At 50.3% G+C, this 13,755-nt stretch overlaps 4 protein-coding genes across 4 annotated transcripts; 3 read left to right on the forward strand and 1 right to left on the reverse strand.

The window, feature by feature from the left end:
• Nucleotides 1-349: 349 nt before the first annotated feature.
• On the forward strand, nt 350-1,273 carry P168DRAFT_187671 (uncharacterized protein). Its single transcript, XM_024832997.1, has one exon. It carries the CDS (start codon nt 602-604, stop codon nt 1,085-1,087), a length of 486 nt encoding a protein of 161 aa, XP_024691217.1. The 5' UTR covers nt 350-601; the 3' UTR covers nt 1,088-1,273.
• Nucleotides 1,274-2,005: 732 nt separating this feature from the next.
• P168DRAFT_305892 (arylamine N-acetyltransferase family protein) lies at nt 2,006-3,196 on the forward strand (the record flags this gene model as incomplete). The annotated part of the gene is made up of 3 exons (XM_024838970.1): nt 2,006-2,433; nt 2,529-2,574; nt 2,639-3,196. 3 exons carry the CDS (start codon nt 2,006-2,008, stop codon nt 3,152-3,154), a joined length of 990 nt encoding a protein of 329 aa, XP_024691218.1. The 3' UTR covers nt 3,155-3,196.
• Nucleotides 3,197-3,283: 87 nt separating this feature from the next.
• On the reverse strand, nt 3,284-4,041 carry P168DRAFT_187695 (NADH dehydrogenase [ubiquinone] 1 alpha subcomplex subunit 1). The gene is made up of 4 exons (XM_024832998.1): nt 3,915-4,041; nt 3,723-3,819; nt 3,433-3,527; nt 3,284-3,376 (listed from the first exon to the last, which is right to left on the reverse strand). Exons 1-4 carry the CDS (start codon nt 3,960-3,962, stop codon nt 3,356-3,358), a joined length of 261 nt encoding a protein of 86 aa, XP_024691219.1. The 5' UTR covers nt 3,963-4,041; the 3' UTR covers nt 3,284-3,355.
• Nucleotides 4,042-4,351: 310 nt separating this feature from the next.
• P168DRAFT_311957 (putative histone acetyltransferase) lies at nt 4,352-8,711 on the forward strand. The gene is made up of 4 exons (XM_024839537.1): nt 4,352-5,347; nt 5,469-5,548; nt 5,618-5,665; nt 5,721-8,711. The coding sequence occupies exons 1-4, from the start codon at nt 4,851-4,853 to the stop codon at nt 8,354-8,356; spliced, it is 3,261 nt and encodes a 1,086-aa protein (XP_024691220.1). The 5' UTR covers nt 4,352-4,850; the 3' UTR covers nt 8,357-8,711.
• Nucleotides 8,712-13,755: the final 5,044 nt, after the last annotated feature.

The following is a 13,755-nucleotide window of genomic DNA, read 5'->3' on the forward strand; positions in this document are numbered from 1 at the left end:
GGCAACGGACAACGGTCTCAAACCAGTCACTTTAATCCGCCTGATGAAAGAGGAGGTTCTCGACAAGGATAGATTTGCAACCTCTTTTTCCCACTGACTGAGCACTACTATCTAGACGGTCCCCACTCGACACAGAGCCCTCCCTCCCTCGCATTCTATCTCGCCTGGACAGCTTCGCTACATGGACCACCGAGAACAAACGTGCCCTTGGTGAAAGCCTAGTCACGTTCGCGAGGTTTTTGATCGATATGTTCTTCTTGCCCTGTAGGTTCCTATACACAAGCTTGGAGTGCATGCAACCAACGTTGGCCCCGTGATAGAGTCAGCTGACAAACCCTATGAACCTACGGAAACATCTCTTTATGAGGATCTGGAATATTCCTCCCCTTTACACCGAGACTGTTATGCGCGCGATCGCCATAGATGCGTTGTAACTGGAACATTCGATACTGGAGAAGCTTCTAAGCGACCCAACAAATACGGAGACTGTTGTCGAGATGACAATGGGGACATGTTGTGGCCGAGGGGTAATTTCTGGAAACAGTACCCTTCCAGATTCTATTCTTTGATCCTTCGTCTACAATCTATCTAGGCTGAATACATGCAGATGGCCCATAGGATCCTGAATATGTTCAATCCCACTGTTGTCCCTCTCAGCAGTGGGACTAACATTGACCGTCCCATGAATGCGCTCACTATGACGCGTCCTGCTTGCTGGCTGATTTCTCATTTCAAAATAGCTTTCGAACATATTGGGCCTCACACCTACAAGATCGACTTGGTGCGCCCAGACTACCCGCCCGATCTTCAAAGGGCTGAGCTTCCTGTTACCCGAACCCTCGATCTCGCCCCAGATCACAATATAGACCCGCCGTCAGCTGATCTTCTGAAGATCCACTCTGCCATCGCGAAGATCCTCTATCTGAGTGATGCGAGTCGGTTCATTGATCGATTTTTTGGGGCGATGGGGGAAATGGAAGCGCGGCTATTCAAGCCAGATGTAACGAGCCGTATCGACGAGTACGTAGCTTCCAATCTCGCTGGTTGTTTTGAGGAGATGTCTACGGAGGAGGAGTCTAGGATTTAAGCCGCTAAACCGCTGTACTTCATCATTGTACACTGATGAAGTCGGCTTACCGTGTTGTGGGAAACGAGATGGACTCTATTATGCAAGCGAAGGTACATTTATGTCATGTTATCAAGACAGATATGTAACTGTAGCAGTTGTGGAGTTTGAGACATGCAACCGACCAATATGTCAGCTAACTTGCGTGTTTTCCCACATAAATTGATATTTTCACTCCTTAGTTTTTTGCAGTCTTGCAAGTATTCGAGACCTTTTTATATCTTTATAATTCACCTATATCATCAATGCTTTGACCGTTTCATCGGTCCTCACACAGCGATACCGTATATATGAAGCACTAAACATCAAAATCGTTCAAGTAAACGGGAGACCCGAGATTTTACCTTACTATTAACTATATCCAATGTTTTATATATCTCTTCAAGTTGGGTACACAGAACAGAAGTCACTTTCCCCAAGATGAAAGATCTGGCCGAACTACAAATGAATTCTTTTGCTATACTTCAAGATCATCACCAATATATTACACGTGACTTTGACCGTGAAATCCCAGACAGACGAAGGCTGAAGTATCTCTCAGATTTTTGATTAGGCTGTGATTTTGTTTTCAAATAGTTTCCCGGTGCTATTAATGTGTGTTGAATATATCGGATATAGATACCGGTATCAACTGGATATGAACAATGACAAACGGGATATTGTTAATTTAAACTATACAGGGTGGTAAGTTCAGCATAGACAGACCACGCTTATACATTTAACCACCAGGCACACCGTAACCCACAATTAACCCGATGACTAGCACCTTAGTAGCCCCGGGAACCCCGCCGCGGGCTCGGTTGATTAATGCCGTATCAGAATACAAATTGACACCATGATCTTATCCTCTAAACAATTATATAGTACTCACGTAGCACAATGCCGCCAAACACCACCGCCTACAGTCCCGATCAACTGGAGCTCTACCTCCAGCGCATCAAATATGCAGACGCCACAGCCAGCCCCACAGGGGTTCAAATCCCCCGCCTCCAGTCCCTCCAGCAATCCATCCAGAAAGATCCCCTGACCACGCTGACAACCCTACAACGGAAACACCTGGCCGCCATCCCGTGGGGTAACTCCGCCTTGCACTACTCCCAGCATCGCTCCGTCTCCACCCACCCCGCCGCCGTCTTCGACAAGCTGGTCGTGCGCCGACACGATGGCTACTGCATGGAGAATACCAATCTCTTCTACGGTGTCTTGTGCTCGCTGGGGTACCAGGTTTATCCTACAGGGGGGAGGGTGTGTACGGTTGTGACTGGTGGTGGGGAGTTTGTGCCTGGTGAGGAGCAGTATCTGTCGCTGTATGTCTTTTCTTTTTCTTTCTTTCCTTGTCTTCCGTCTTGGAGTTTGATGCTACGTGCTGGGTGGATGGTCGTTGCTGATGCTGACCCTGCAGAAACCACATGGTCTTGATTGTGACCATTGATGGCCAGAAATACATGGTGGGTTCATTTCCCCCCCCCCACTCCCCCCCAACCAAAATACAGATGCTAATTGAGACCCCAGGTGGACGTGGGCTTCGGCAACAACTCACCAACCAGTCCCCTCCCGCTACGGCCTCACGCAGCAGAAGAAGCAGTCACCTGCATCGCGCCGAGCGAAATGCGCCTCGTCCACGAGACGCTCCCCGAGTTCGTCGACCGCACGCAAAAGGTCTGGATCTACCAAGTGCGGTATGGGCCGGGCAGCGCGTGGGTGCCGCACTACTCGTTCTCGGAGGTCGAGTTTCTGCCGCAGGATTTTGCGATGATGAACTTCTGGACGAGCAAGGGGCCGGTGAGCTGGTTTACGCAGGCGCTGTTCTGTACGCGGCTTGTCGTTGACGAGACCACTTTGGAACCGCGCGGGGTCTGTATCTTGTCTGGGAAGGAGGTGAAGAGGAGGGTGCTGGGGCAGACGGAGGTGCTGGTGACGTTTGCGCGGGATGGAGATCGGGTGGAGGCGCTGGCGAGGTGGTTTGGGATTGTGCTGTTGCCGCAGGAGGTGGATGGCATTCAGGGGATGGTCACGGAGATTAAGTAGAGCTTTGCATACTACCTAGGAGGATGGGGTGTTGTTGGTACGATATGATGGGATCCGATTGGTAGATGGTACATATAGAAGATTTTTTGTTTCTTTTTTGTCTTTTGTATGGAATTCAATTGCGGGATATTTATCACAGAAGCGCAGAAAGAGTGAGCGAAGAAGAGAAACTCATGAAGTTGATATATCGATTCGGGTGTTCTAGTAGATCCGTTTCTCCAACTGTTGCATACGTTAGTCTCATCGCAACTCCCACTGACTGGATTTCTGAACCATACCTTCCACGGGTTGCTAACTTCGAAGCCCTTGGGCGCTACCACATTGGTTGACTGGCCTCGCTTCGTTCCCGTGAGTCTGTAGTCCCGTTCCATCACTGCGTTCGAACAATTAGCTTCAACTTTCGAGAACGATCGAGAATCCCCTCCTCAGCGAGCGAATATCCCAATTTTCTCTCTCCAGGTAATTCGGCGAATCGGGTCATGTCACGTACTTTGCTGCAAGATTGTTAGCCCAACTGTTCCGATCGCAGCGTCGTCCGCTCCAGAAAAGAACAGAGATAAGAGGAAACTTACTCTATCCCACAGATCGCGGTTCCAGCGCGCCCGCTTGCCCTCGTTCGACAAGGTTTTGACCGCTCCCAGACCAATACCCGTCACACCGAACATCTGTCAATCCGCCATGCCGTCAGTCACTGATTCGGTTGTTTCCGGGAGAGGGAGAGGGGGGGGATGAAGCGGGATCAAGTTGGATTTCCACGTACGCCGATGATGATCCCATAGGGAATCAGAGCCTCAAAGGGGACACCCATGGTTGCTATGAAAGGAAGGTAATTGGCGTGGAGGAGAAGAAGCCAGAGGCAGACGAGGAGGAGGAGAAATGAATAATTGGAGGACGGTGGTTTGACGACCGCGGGAATGCCGCTGAGAGGTCTGGCGCATAGCTGACCAAAGCGGTTTAGCGGGGGGAAGGAAAAGGCAGCTGAGTCAGCCGGTCAGCCATCCAGCGACCTCCAACAGCCAAAAGCAGGAGAAGGGGCGATGGTGGATGATGGTTTTGATGATGATTATTCCGTTGCGTTGATTCAGAGGGCCGTTTAGCTACATCCTTTTCACTACCATCTTCGCCGGATTCTCTGGTACCTTCCAGCTCGATAATTAGACGCCTCGTCCGCTGTGGATCGACGCGCCGCCGTCCAACCTCCTCCCCCCGACTTCGAACGCAACTTGCTCGCTCCTGAGTCTTTGACGACGATAGTGCTGTCCGTGGGGTTACGCTTTTCTTTCACCTGTCTGTTTGCTTCTCTTCCTTTTCTATATGTTGGTTTCTCCTTCGCGCGTCGTTCCGTGTTCTATCCATTCTGCCTTACCTTTCGATTGCTCGTCACTCCCCGTCCATGGTTGTGTTGATTGCGCTGCTTCCCCAACCCGTCGCTAACTCAACACAGCAGAGCTGCGCAGTTTCCCTACGTTAGCGAGGCTCGTGGGACAACTATCTGGTGGTGAGGATCGATCGCGTTGATGTTCCCCATGCGGCACTAGATGATTGTCGACTCGCACGGGGAGCTTCAGTAGCCTCAACAACTGCCAGGTTACCGATCAATCACAAGAGACTAGAGTTTCCTCTTTCTACACAACCCTTCCTCCTCTCTCCCCTCTCGGGCAAATCGCTCAACCTGGCGACCGCCGTGACTGTTACCATGCCGGCTGGTGTTGCGCCGCCGCCGGTCCCCGACGACCACGACCCCCAGGTGAAGCCCTCAACGGCCGCGGTGGACAGTGACCTGGACGCTGAGGGCGAGGAGGAGACCGACCTATACCAGATGGATCAACAGCTTCAGGATGCCGTGCATCGTGCGTACTCCGGAGAAACCGACGAGGAGGATCGAGATGGTTCCGGGGACGAACAAGATGCGGAAGGGGAGCCGGATACGGAGATGAATGGGTCCGGTGAGAACGATGACACGGAACCCGTTGGGGCGGTCAAACTGCCGGATGATGCCCCCTCGGTAGGTGAGGATGACGATATTGATGCCGATGCCGATGTCAATGGGGATCCGGCCTTTGAGAACGACAGCAACAGTGATCGGGAGGCTTCTGCTTCCAGTAGCCCCGAATCGGATGACGAATGGGAGGCAGAAAGCAATGCCCGGGAGGATGCCGAGGTGGACAATAATACGGTTCGCGGTAATTGTCTGTGAGTGTAATTCTTTTTTTTATCCCTCTGGTATTGTTGTAGAGCTATGTGTTTTCGGATGGCTTGTTTTTAACGCATCATTTCGGAGGTACACTATCGTGAATGCTGACAATGGAATCAGATTTTGTAACCAGGATGAGTACCATGATCCAAGCGAGGAGTATGAGGAGTATTTAACTTGTGCAGTTTGCGGCGATCACTGTACGTTGATTTGCGGCCCGGCACTCCCCAAACTCTTGGCGATCGTTGCTAACTTGGTCCTTCCGACAGCTCACCGGCAGTGTGCCCGTGAACAAAGCGCCCTAAACGATGCACAAGGTATTTTCCGGTTCTGATGACTGGTGGAGGATCCTCGATGCTAATAAAGTTGCAGACGCCTCGTCTTGGAGATGCCCGACCTGCGTGCGAGAGAAGCTGGAACCGAGCGTTGGGCAGATGGGCGCACCTCAGCGAATGTCAGGTCCCAAGAATATGAGCAAAGAACTCATGCCCGCCCACAGTGGGGAGGAGGGCTCGGGTTTCCACTCAATCTTCAACACGGTGTCGATGAATGAAGATCTCTTGAATAGTTCCCGGTCATTGCGCAAGAGAAAAACCCAGTCGCTAGAGGCAGAGGAACATGTGCCGGTGCTTCGAAAACGTCTGCGGCAGTCGTCGACGGGAATGCGCGATCTGGTCGTTGAGAACTCCGACACCGGGTCTCCTGTGCGGACTCGCTCTCGGCGGACGCGGAAGAGTGAACCGGAGACTTGTCGTGTCCTTTCGAAGCAGTATGGCAAACTTATCCTAGCGTTTCGTCTTGACGAGACGAAGGTGTCCAAGATCCTCAATTCGGCCCGAAAGGTGCAGGCTCGGACCCGGCGAACCGCTTTGGCAACTCCTGCCGCGCATGAAGTCCCGGCACAGGCACACCAGGTACAAGCACATTTTGCCCCTGTCACCCCCGCCTCCTACATTTCCCCCTTCTATTCCTTCAACGACCGTGAGATGGACGAGTCGAAATCGAAACCTTACGGCGGCATCCTGTCCGAAACCGACGCAGACACGTCTAGGACTCTACCTACACAGTACGATCGCGAACGGTTCGAAGCTGCGCGGCAACGAGCCGAGGAAGCGTGGCAGCAACGACTTCTTGAAGCGGAACGGGGCGGTGAGCCTGTGCAGCACGTCTCCCAGAAAGTTTCAGGGCCGCCGTCCAAGATCAAGTACATCAACTTTGGTGGGTACGAGATCGAGACCTGGTATGCGGCTCCTTACCCCGAGGAGTACAGCCGCAACCGGGTTCTTTACATATGTGAATTCTGCTTGAAATACATGAACTCTGCCTTTGTCGCCTGGCGCCATAAGCTCAAGTGTCCGGCCAAGCACCCCCCGGGTGATGAAATTTACCGCGAGGGATCCATCTCTATTTTCGAGGTCGACGGGCGAAAGAACCCGGTCTACTGTCAGAACTTGTGTTTGCTCGCCAAACTCTTTCTAGGGTCGAAGACCCTCTACTACGATGTCGAGCCCTTCCTGTTCTACGTCATGACTGAGATTGACGATCTAGGTTGCCATTTTGTCGGGTACTTCAGCAAGGAGAAACGGCCTAGTTCTGCCAACAATGTCTCCTGCATCCTCACCCTTCCCATTCATCAGCGGAAAGGATACGGAAACCTCCTGATCGATTTCTCCTATTTACTGACCCGAATCGAAGGGAAAACGGGCTCTCCGGAGAAACCGCTTTCTGATCTGGGTTTGGTGTCGTATCGGAACTACTGGCGACTCATCCTATCCTACCAATTACGCGGCCAGAAAACCCCGCTCAGCATCGTCGACCTCTCGGAGCGGACCGGCATGACTGCGGATGACATCGTGTCCGGGTTGGAGGCCCTGCGCGCTCTGGTGCGGGATCCTGTGACCAAGACGTATGCGCTACGCCTCGACTACAACTACTTCGAGGAGTGCATTCGGAACTGGGAGATGAAGGGATATGTCCAACTGAATCCGGACGCCTTGGTATGGACGCCATACATCATGGGCCGGAACAACCAGTCCCATTTCGATCGTGCTCCCTTACACGCCGTTGCGCCGCGAGAGGGCCTGGAGGAGGAAGAAGAGGAAGAGGAGGAAGAGGAGGAATCCGAGGGTGTGAAAGAGTCCGGGAATGAAGACGATCAGATGTCAGCGAAATTTGGCGGGAAGGGCAGCACGGTAGCCCCCGCCACGAACGGCATCACGCACCCCGACGCTGGAGGCCCCAGTGAGCCTGCTGGACCTCCATCTACAGGCCTTCTCACCAATTACAACGGATTTCACCACCAGACTACGGGTTCCGCGGTGTCCGATGCTCCCACAGCGGAAGAGAACCCCGCCGCCAGTATCCCGGCGTGGCGCTTCGAAGTCTACCCGCCCGTTCAGGCACCAATTTTCAAGCGGAAGCCCGGCCGACCATTCGGCAGTAAGAGCACATACAACCGAGTGGGTTCTACCCCAACCAACTCCCGGATGAGCGGTCGGAGCACTCCGCGACGGCCCTCGGCTCTCACGGCCATGACGCCCGTGGCGAACACGCCAAGTGTACGGCGGGGGCGCAGTGCGAAGCTCGGCGATTCTCCCACCAAGGGCTCGCCAGGCCCGGGCGGCAAGACCAACGGCATTGAGAACGGCCAACTAGACGATGGCGCACCTACATCCGTAGGTGGCTCGGACGCGGGTGTCCTAATCGACGCGCCAGAAGCGAAGTCTATCCTTCCCGAGGACAGTCAAGGGATGAACGGGGTCACCGAGGCCGACACTGTGGACGGCGAGCCCACCGAGACCTCAACCGCCGATCAGCCCGTTAGCCCGACGTCCAAAGGCAAGGGTGCACAGAGCAAGGCACAACTCTCTCGTTCGGTCATCCGCAAGTCGATTGTAGAGAAGGTCGAAGTCGTCCTGCCCGCTGACGATAACGAGGATGCGAGCCAGACCAACGGTGGGAAGACCGTCATCACCGATGCAGACGGAAATGTGGTCACGGAGACATGATTATGGATGGATATTGGCACTGGGACTGGGTACTTGGGACTTGGGTACTCACTTCCTAAGAGGCATTCGAAGGCGGCGTTTCTAAATTATTAGTTTTTGGCGGATTTCTTCTTCTTTATCTGTTTATTCATTTCCACAAGGTCTTACCTGTATGGATTCACTTCATGGTTTTTTGTACGTGTTATCTATTATCCATCCTGTATTGGTTTTTTTCACAGCAAGGAGTGGGCGGCAATTGGAGTTTGAGCGGTTGTTTTGTTCATGTTTATTCTATCTTATTTTAATCGTTCTCTCAGAGGTTGCTGAGTTTTATTAAAAGGCATTCCGCTTTTTGAATCCTTTCATCCATCCTTTGTCTATTTGAACTTCGCTCCTGTATGGAGTATGTCTTGTTAATTGCAGCTACGGACTCATCTTGTTTCTTTTTGTGTGTATGTCTGGCTTGAGTTTGTTGACTCGATCATATAATATGTACACTCGAACCCTCGAACACTGGAAGACCGAGAAAGGAAAGTACACCGGAGCATAGTATTGCAGATAGTAGGTACCCTAGGTAGGATCAGCTCACTTGCAACAGCCTACTCATTCTGCTGTGCAGTAGAATGGACTTTCCTATCTGGTCAGAACTCTATTCAGGTTGACTCTGGGCAGGCTCTGCACTACCGCATCCGGAAAGTACAGGAGCATTCTCCATTCCTTCTGTTTCTGACTCGTCAGGAAAGGAAAGGAGGAAGGAAGGATTGATCTAGATAAAACACGACACATGAGGAAGGAAGGAAGTATGCAATAGTATTCATTCCTTTCCTTTTTCTGTTTTTTTCCCTTTTTTTTCTTTGTATCCTATTAGAAAAAGGAAAGAGAGAGAAAGGGAACAGCCCAGTGAGAAAACGGCAATAGAATAAAGTATTCACCGGAATTTGGATCCGCTGTCCGCGGGCGCTGTGATTTGATTAGCTTGGTTTGTTTCGATCAAGTAGACTAGACAGGAATGTTGGTAGACTAGATCCTACCTAGAAGTGGATAGTAGATACTACCTTAGATAGCAGGTAGGTGCTCTGTACTTTGTACTTACTATTTATATTCACAGGTTCAAATAGGTACCAATTAGGTTAGTGGTGATCACTAGCACGAACTGCACCAAATACACTAACTACGCCCTATTAATCTTATTATTGGATTGGTGCATGTTTTGTTGACCCGTGTTGTGATATCTGGAGGTATAGGTCAGCTGTCAGGAAGTACTACTTACTATATTTATCATAATGGATAGGATGTTGATCCTGCCTGTCTGTCTGTTTCTGACAGAAACAAATAAACCCCGTCTACATAATTTATCAGGAAAGAACAAAGAGAAAGGTAGAGGTTCATCTGCAGGATGGGCATATAGATAGTAGAAAAAGTAAGGTACCTAGGTACACCTAGGTAAACTGTTTATCTACAGGTACAGAGGCCCGAAAAGTAAGGTATGACGAGCTGAGCCTGGATTCGTTGGAATCTGTTTTTTTATTTCTCTTTTTATTATTATTATTATTATTATTATTATTATTATTCGAGGAACAAATAGGAAAGAATAGAAAAAGAATGCAAATAGTATACATATTATTGTTTGAACCTATCAATTTATCCGTCTGGCAGAGATGTACTCCGTACTCATAGTTCGATTCATCTATCAGATCAAGCTCACGGAGTATAGCAAAGTATCAAACTTCTATTACTTACTATTATTGGAAACAATCCCATTTTATCCCATCGTCACTCACAATTCTAATTTTTTAACCGAAGCAAACCACCATCTAGTCCTTCCCAAGGCAACCATTGAATACACAACCAACGAACACACAACGTACTAACCTAGTATATTGCAGGTATATTGCATCCCGGGTCTCGGAAGCAAAGCCCACGGAATGTACAGAGTACAATCAAATGAGACGGAGGGTATCTCAAGAGAGTAAGTAGTACTCGTACCTTTGCAGGCTGATTTATTGGTTGACGGGTAATGCTACGATCGTCTCCAAACTCAGGGCTGCAAAATCAAGTAGGGCGATGGCCGACGGTGTTTTCCCTCTAGGGAAGGGACTGCATATGGCCTGGTAATTGAAACATCCTTGCATGATGCTGTCCTTCCTGGGAAGACCATGAGATTGCGTATGTTGATATTGTCGGATGAAGAGATTCGTCAATTGGGGAAATGAGATGGTCGAGTAATAGGGCTTGGTGTTATCCGCAATTAATGAGTCAATAATCAGTCACTAGCAGCAGTAATACGTAGCAGCAGCAGTAGGTAAACACCCCGGCCGAGTTCGGACAGTCTCGGCTGCATACAAAAGTACATTATGTGAGCCCGCTGCAGCTAGGAAACCCGGGAATTGATGACAGTCTTTGTTGAGATCTGCGTGCATGCGCCCGGCCCCCGGTAGGGTGCGATAGTGGTCCACTCCCATTAGTGTGACCCGGCTGGGCTGGGCTGCCCTACATGTAGACTAGCTGGGTTTCTTTTGGTTGATGCACGGGGGGACAATGGGCTCAGCCGCCTTGGTGTGATAAGACGGCATGCATGGCGTATACAGACAGGACTGCGTACGAAGTGCTGTTGCACACAATTGGCGCCGTTTATGGAAATACGGAGTTTGACAGGGCCATGACAGGTACCACTCTGAGCCTGGTACCTTGAAGAGTTAGTGGACCGTGGGAGGTGACGACGTGGTTGAAAGTACGATGTTTTGGAGATAATTTTTTGAAATTCGATATAGCTGATGCCACTCATCCTGACTGTAAAGCCGACAGAGGTTGATTTGGTCACAGGTCTTGAAATTGGAGATAGGCCGCGCGGTCATCTTCAATGACATTTGCTGTGCATTGAAGGATTGGACGGTCATGTCTATAAATATCGCGATATAGATCGACGGAATGAAGCCCGTGTCTTATACAGATATTGTGGCTTGACTAGAGAGCTGAAGGAAGGATGTCTATTCTTCTTGCGATGTGGGTGAAGATCGTCGGTTCCGGGATATGATCTGTCATGACAAAAAATTTATTCTCTCATTTCCTCACCCAATCCCGACGATGATCATCAAGATTATCATATTCAGCCATGTCCCATTGCATTCGTTGTCTTTCATGTTTTTTTTTTTTTTTTTTTTTTTACTTCTTTTTTTCTATAAACTTTATTTTTCACCCTTCATTCCTTACCTCTTTCTGTTTGATTGTCCATTCAAACCTCGAGGTTTCTGACAGGCTCCTTGCTGACGCTCCGGCTAACTTAGTGGGGTTATATCCCCGCCCAGTCATGCATGGACATTGTATCCGAGACACTGAAATTCGTATTTGAAAGTTAGCGAGCATCTATCTCACCATGGGCGGATAGTCCATGGCGTTACTTCGGTCAGTCTCTAGGGTGGTCTTGCTGCGATCAAGTCCATGCTGTGGAAGAGCAGCAACGTTCCCACCGTGGTGGATGGTCTTGTTTTAACTTTCGTAGTCCGGGCTAGAGGATGGAAAATTCTGTACGGCCATGGCGATCGGCACTCGGACAGAATCTCTCCAGCTCCGCCTTCAAATGACCAAAGTGATAGAGATGCTGTAGGCCATGGATCTGACCCTAACGAAGCACGGAACCTCTCGTTAGGGTCCGGAATAATAAGCATAACGGTAGCGTAAAATAAGCATTGTCGAGAGTTCGGTTCACAATGGAGAAGGGCGGCTGTCATTGACGGAGGAAGTGTCACTCCCCCGATTAGTTTTAGACGAGCAGGCAACCGCTAAGCCCGACGGACACTTCACTGTGCAGCACCTGTTCGACCCCCACCGATATGTAAAAGGACGAAAAGAGCCAGGCCCGTTAAAAAACCAAAAATAAAAAAGGGAAAGAAAGCAAGGAATTTTCTTTTCGTCCACCCACCCGGTCCTGTCTGGTGCTTCTGAATCCTTCCACCTACTTTTCACCCTCCCCTGCCCTGTTCCCTTCTCGATTTCAAATCAAGAGTGGAGAAAGGATAAAAATGACAGAGGGAGAAGAGAAGCAAAGGCTTCGCGCTCGTTCTTTGGGCAACCGGTGGCCGTAGCAGTATCGGGTCGAATCGCTTTCTGACCAAACATACTGCTAGCGCTCTCAGCAAATGGCGGCATGTCCCTGGGTTCCAGCGGGTTTGTATGATTGAGTGTCCGGTGCGACAGGTACCTGACCACTTTACCAAGATCCCTCGGGAGCAACGATAATGGGCGTTCAATTGCCTCAACTCAAGAGCTTTCCCACCCATTACGCCGACGAAACGTGGCATTATCTTCGAGCCATTGGTTGTCTGGTCCGTCTGTAGTATCCGGGCTCATGCTGACAGGTCTTCGGGGTATGGCCGATCATGGTCAGTGATGAGTATGCAAAGACTGACTATCGACCAGTGTCAGTTGTCCTTTTTTTTCTTTTTTTCCTTCTTTGCCCCTCCCTCCTTTTCTTTTCCATGGATGATTGGATGATGGAATCGACTCAAGGATTTAGTCTCAATGGCCAAACCCATTCTCCAAACCAACCGTACCTGCCTGAAGGCGAAAGGCCTTTGGTCTCTTGTTTTTATTCCTGTTGTTCTTCGTTCTTCGTTTTTCTTTTCTTTTCTTGTCTTTTTTTTTTTTTACTTTGGTTGAGTTTTCTGTTCTTTTCATTTTCTCTTCTTTTCTTCTCCCCCTAGTTTTCTTGACTTTTTGTTCCCCTCTCTTCAGGGAGCGCCGGGGTGACCTGTTATGTTGCAGGTCCACTGGTCGGAACCACCATTAGCCATCACCAGGCCCTGACAAAATTCGACATGAATCTGGATCACCCTTGCGTGGTTACGCCAATCAATGGTGGCTCGTTACTTGCGGGTCCTGCTCACATACACCCCCGTGGGACTGCAAGACGAGTCGCATCGGGCTATTGTCGAGAGAGTCAAAAACAGAACCTCAATCCTTTCCGCAGTGCTTGGCATAAATCTGCCTTTCCAACCAGGCAACAGGCTGAATGTTTGCTTGAAGAATGCGAAGGACCATGTTCCGGGCTTATGGTGCTCGTAGCTCCGCAGATGATGCGGCGAGATGCGGCGAGATGCAGCTGCCACCAATTAAGTCCCAGGCTCCGTACGCGCCCGAGGTGCAGCATGGTGTATCTGACGGGGGGCGACCGCGACAAAAGTCGCGGTATGGTACGAGGGAATGGAAGCGTAACGCCCAATTGCGCGTGAGAGACTAAGGGCCTCGTATCATGCACGCGAGGAAGCGTAGTCCGACGAAATGACCAGCACTACTTAAGTAAGGTTAGCTCTTCATGATTGAATCGAATCCACCTAAGCCTGTGAGAGACCCCAAGCAAGGCTCGCGACGATCGTCTTTCCCAAAAAAAGATCGTGCATGTTAGCCCACTTCGTGTGGCGTAC

The sequence above is a fragment of the Aspergillus campestris genome (genome assembly GCF_002847485.1).
Source record: "Aspergillus campestris IBT 28561 chromosome Unknown P168scaffold_9, whole genome shotgun sequence".
Lineage (NCBI taxonomy): Eukaryota > Fungi > Ascomycota > Eurotiomycetes > Eurotiales > Aspergillaceae > Aspergillus > Aspergillus campestris.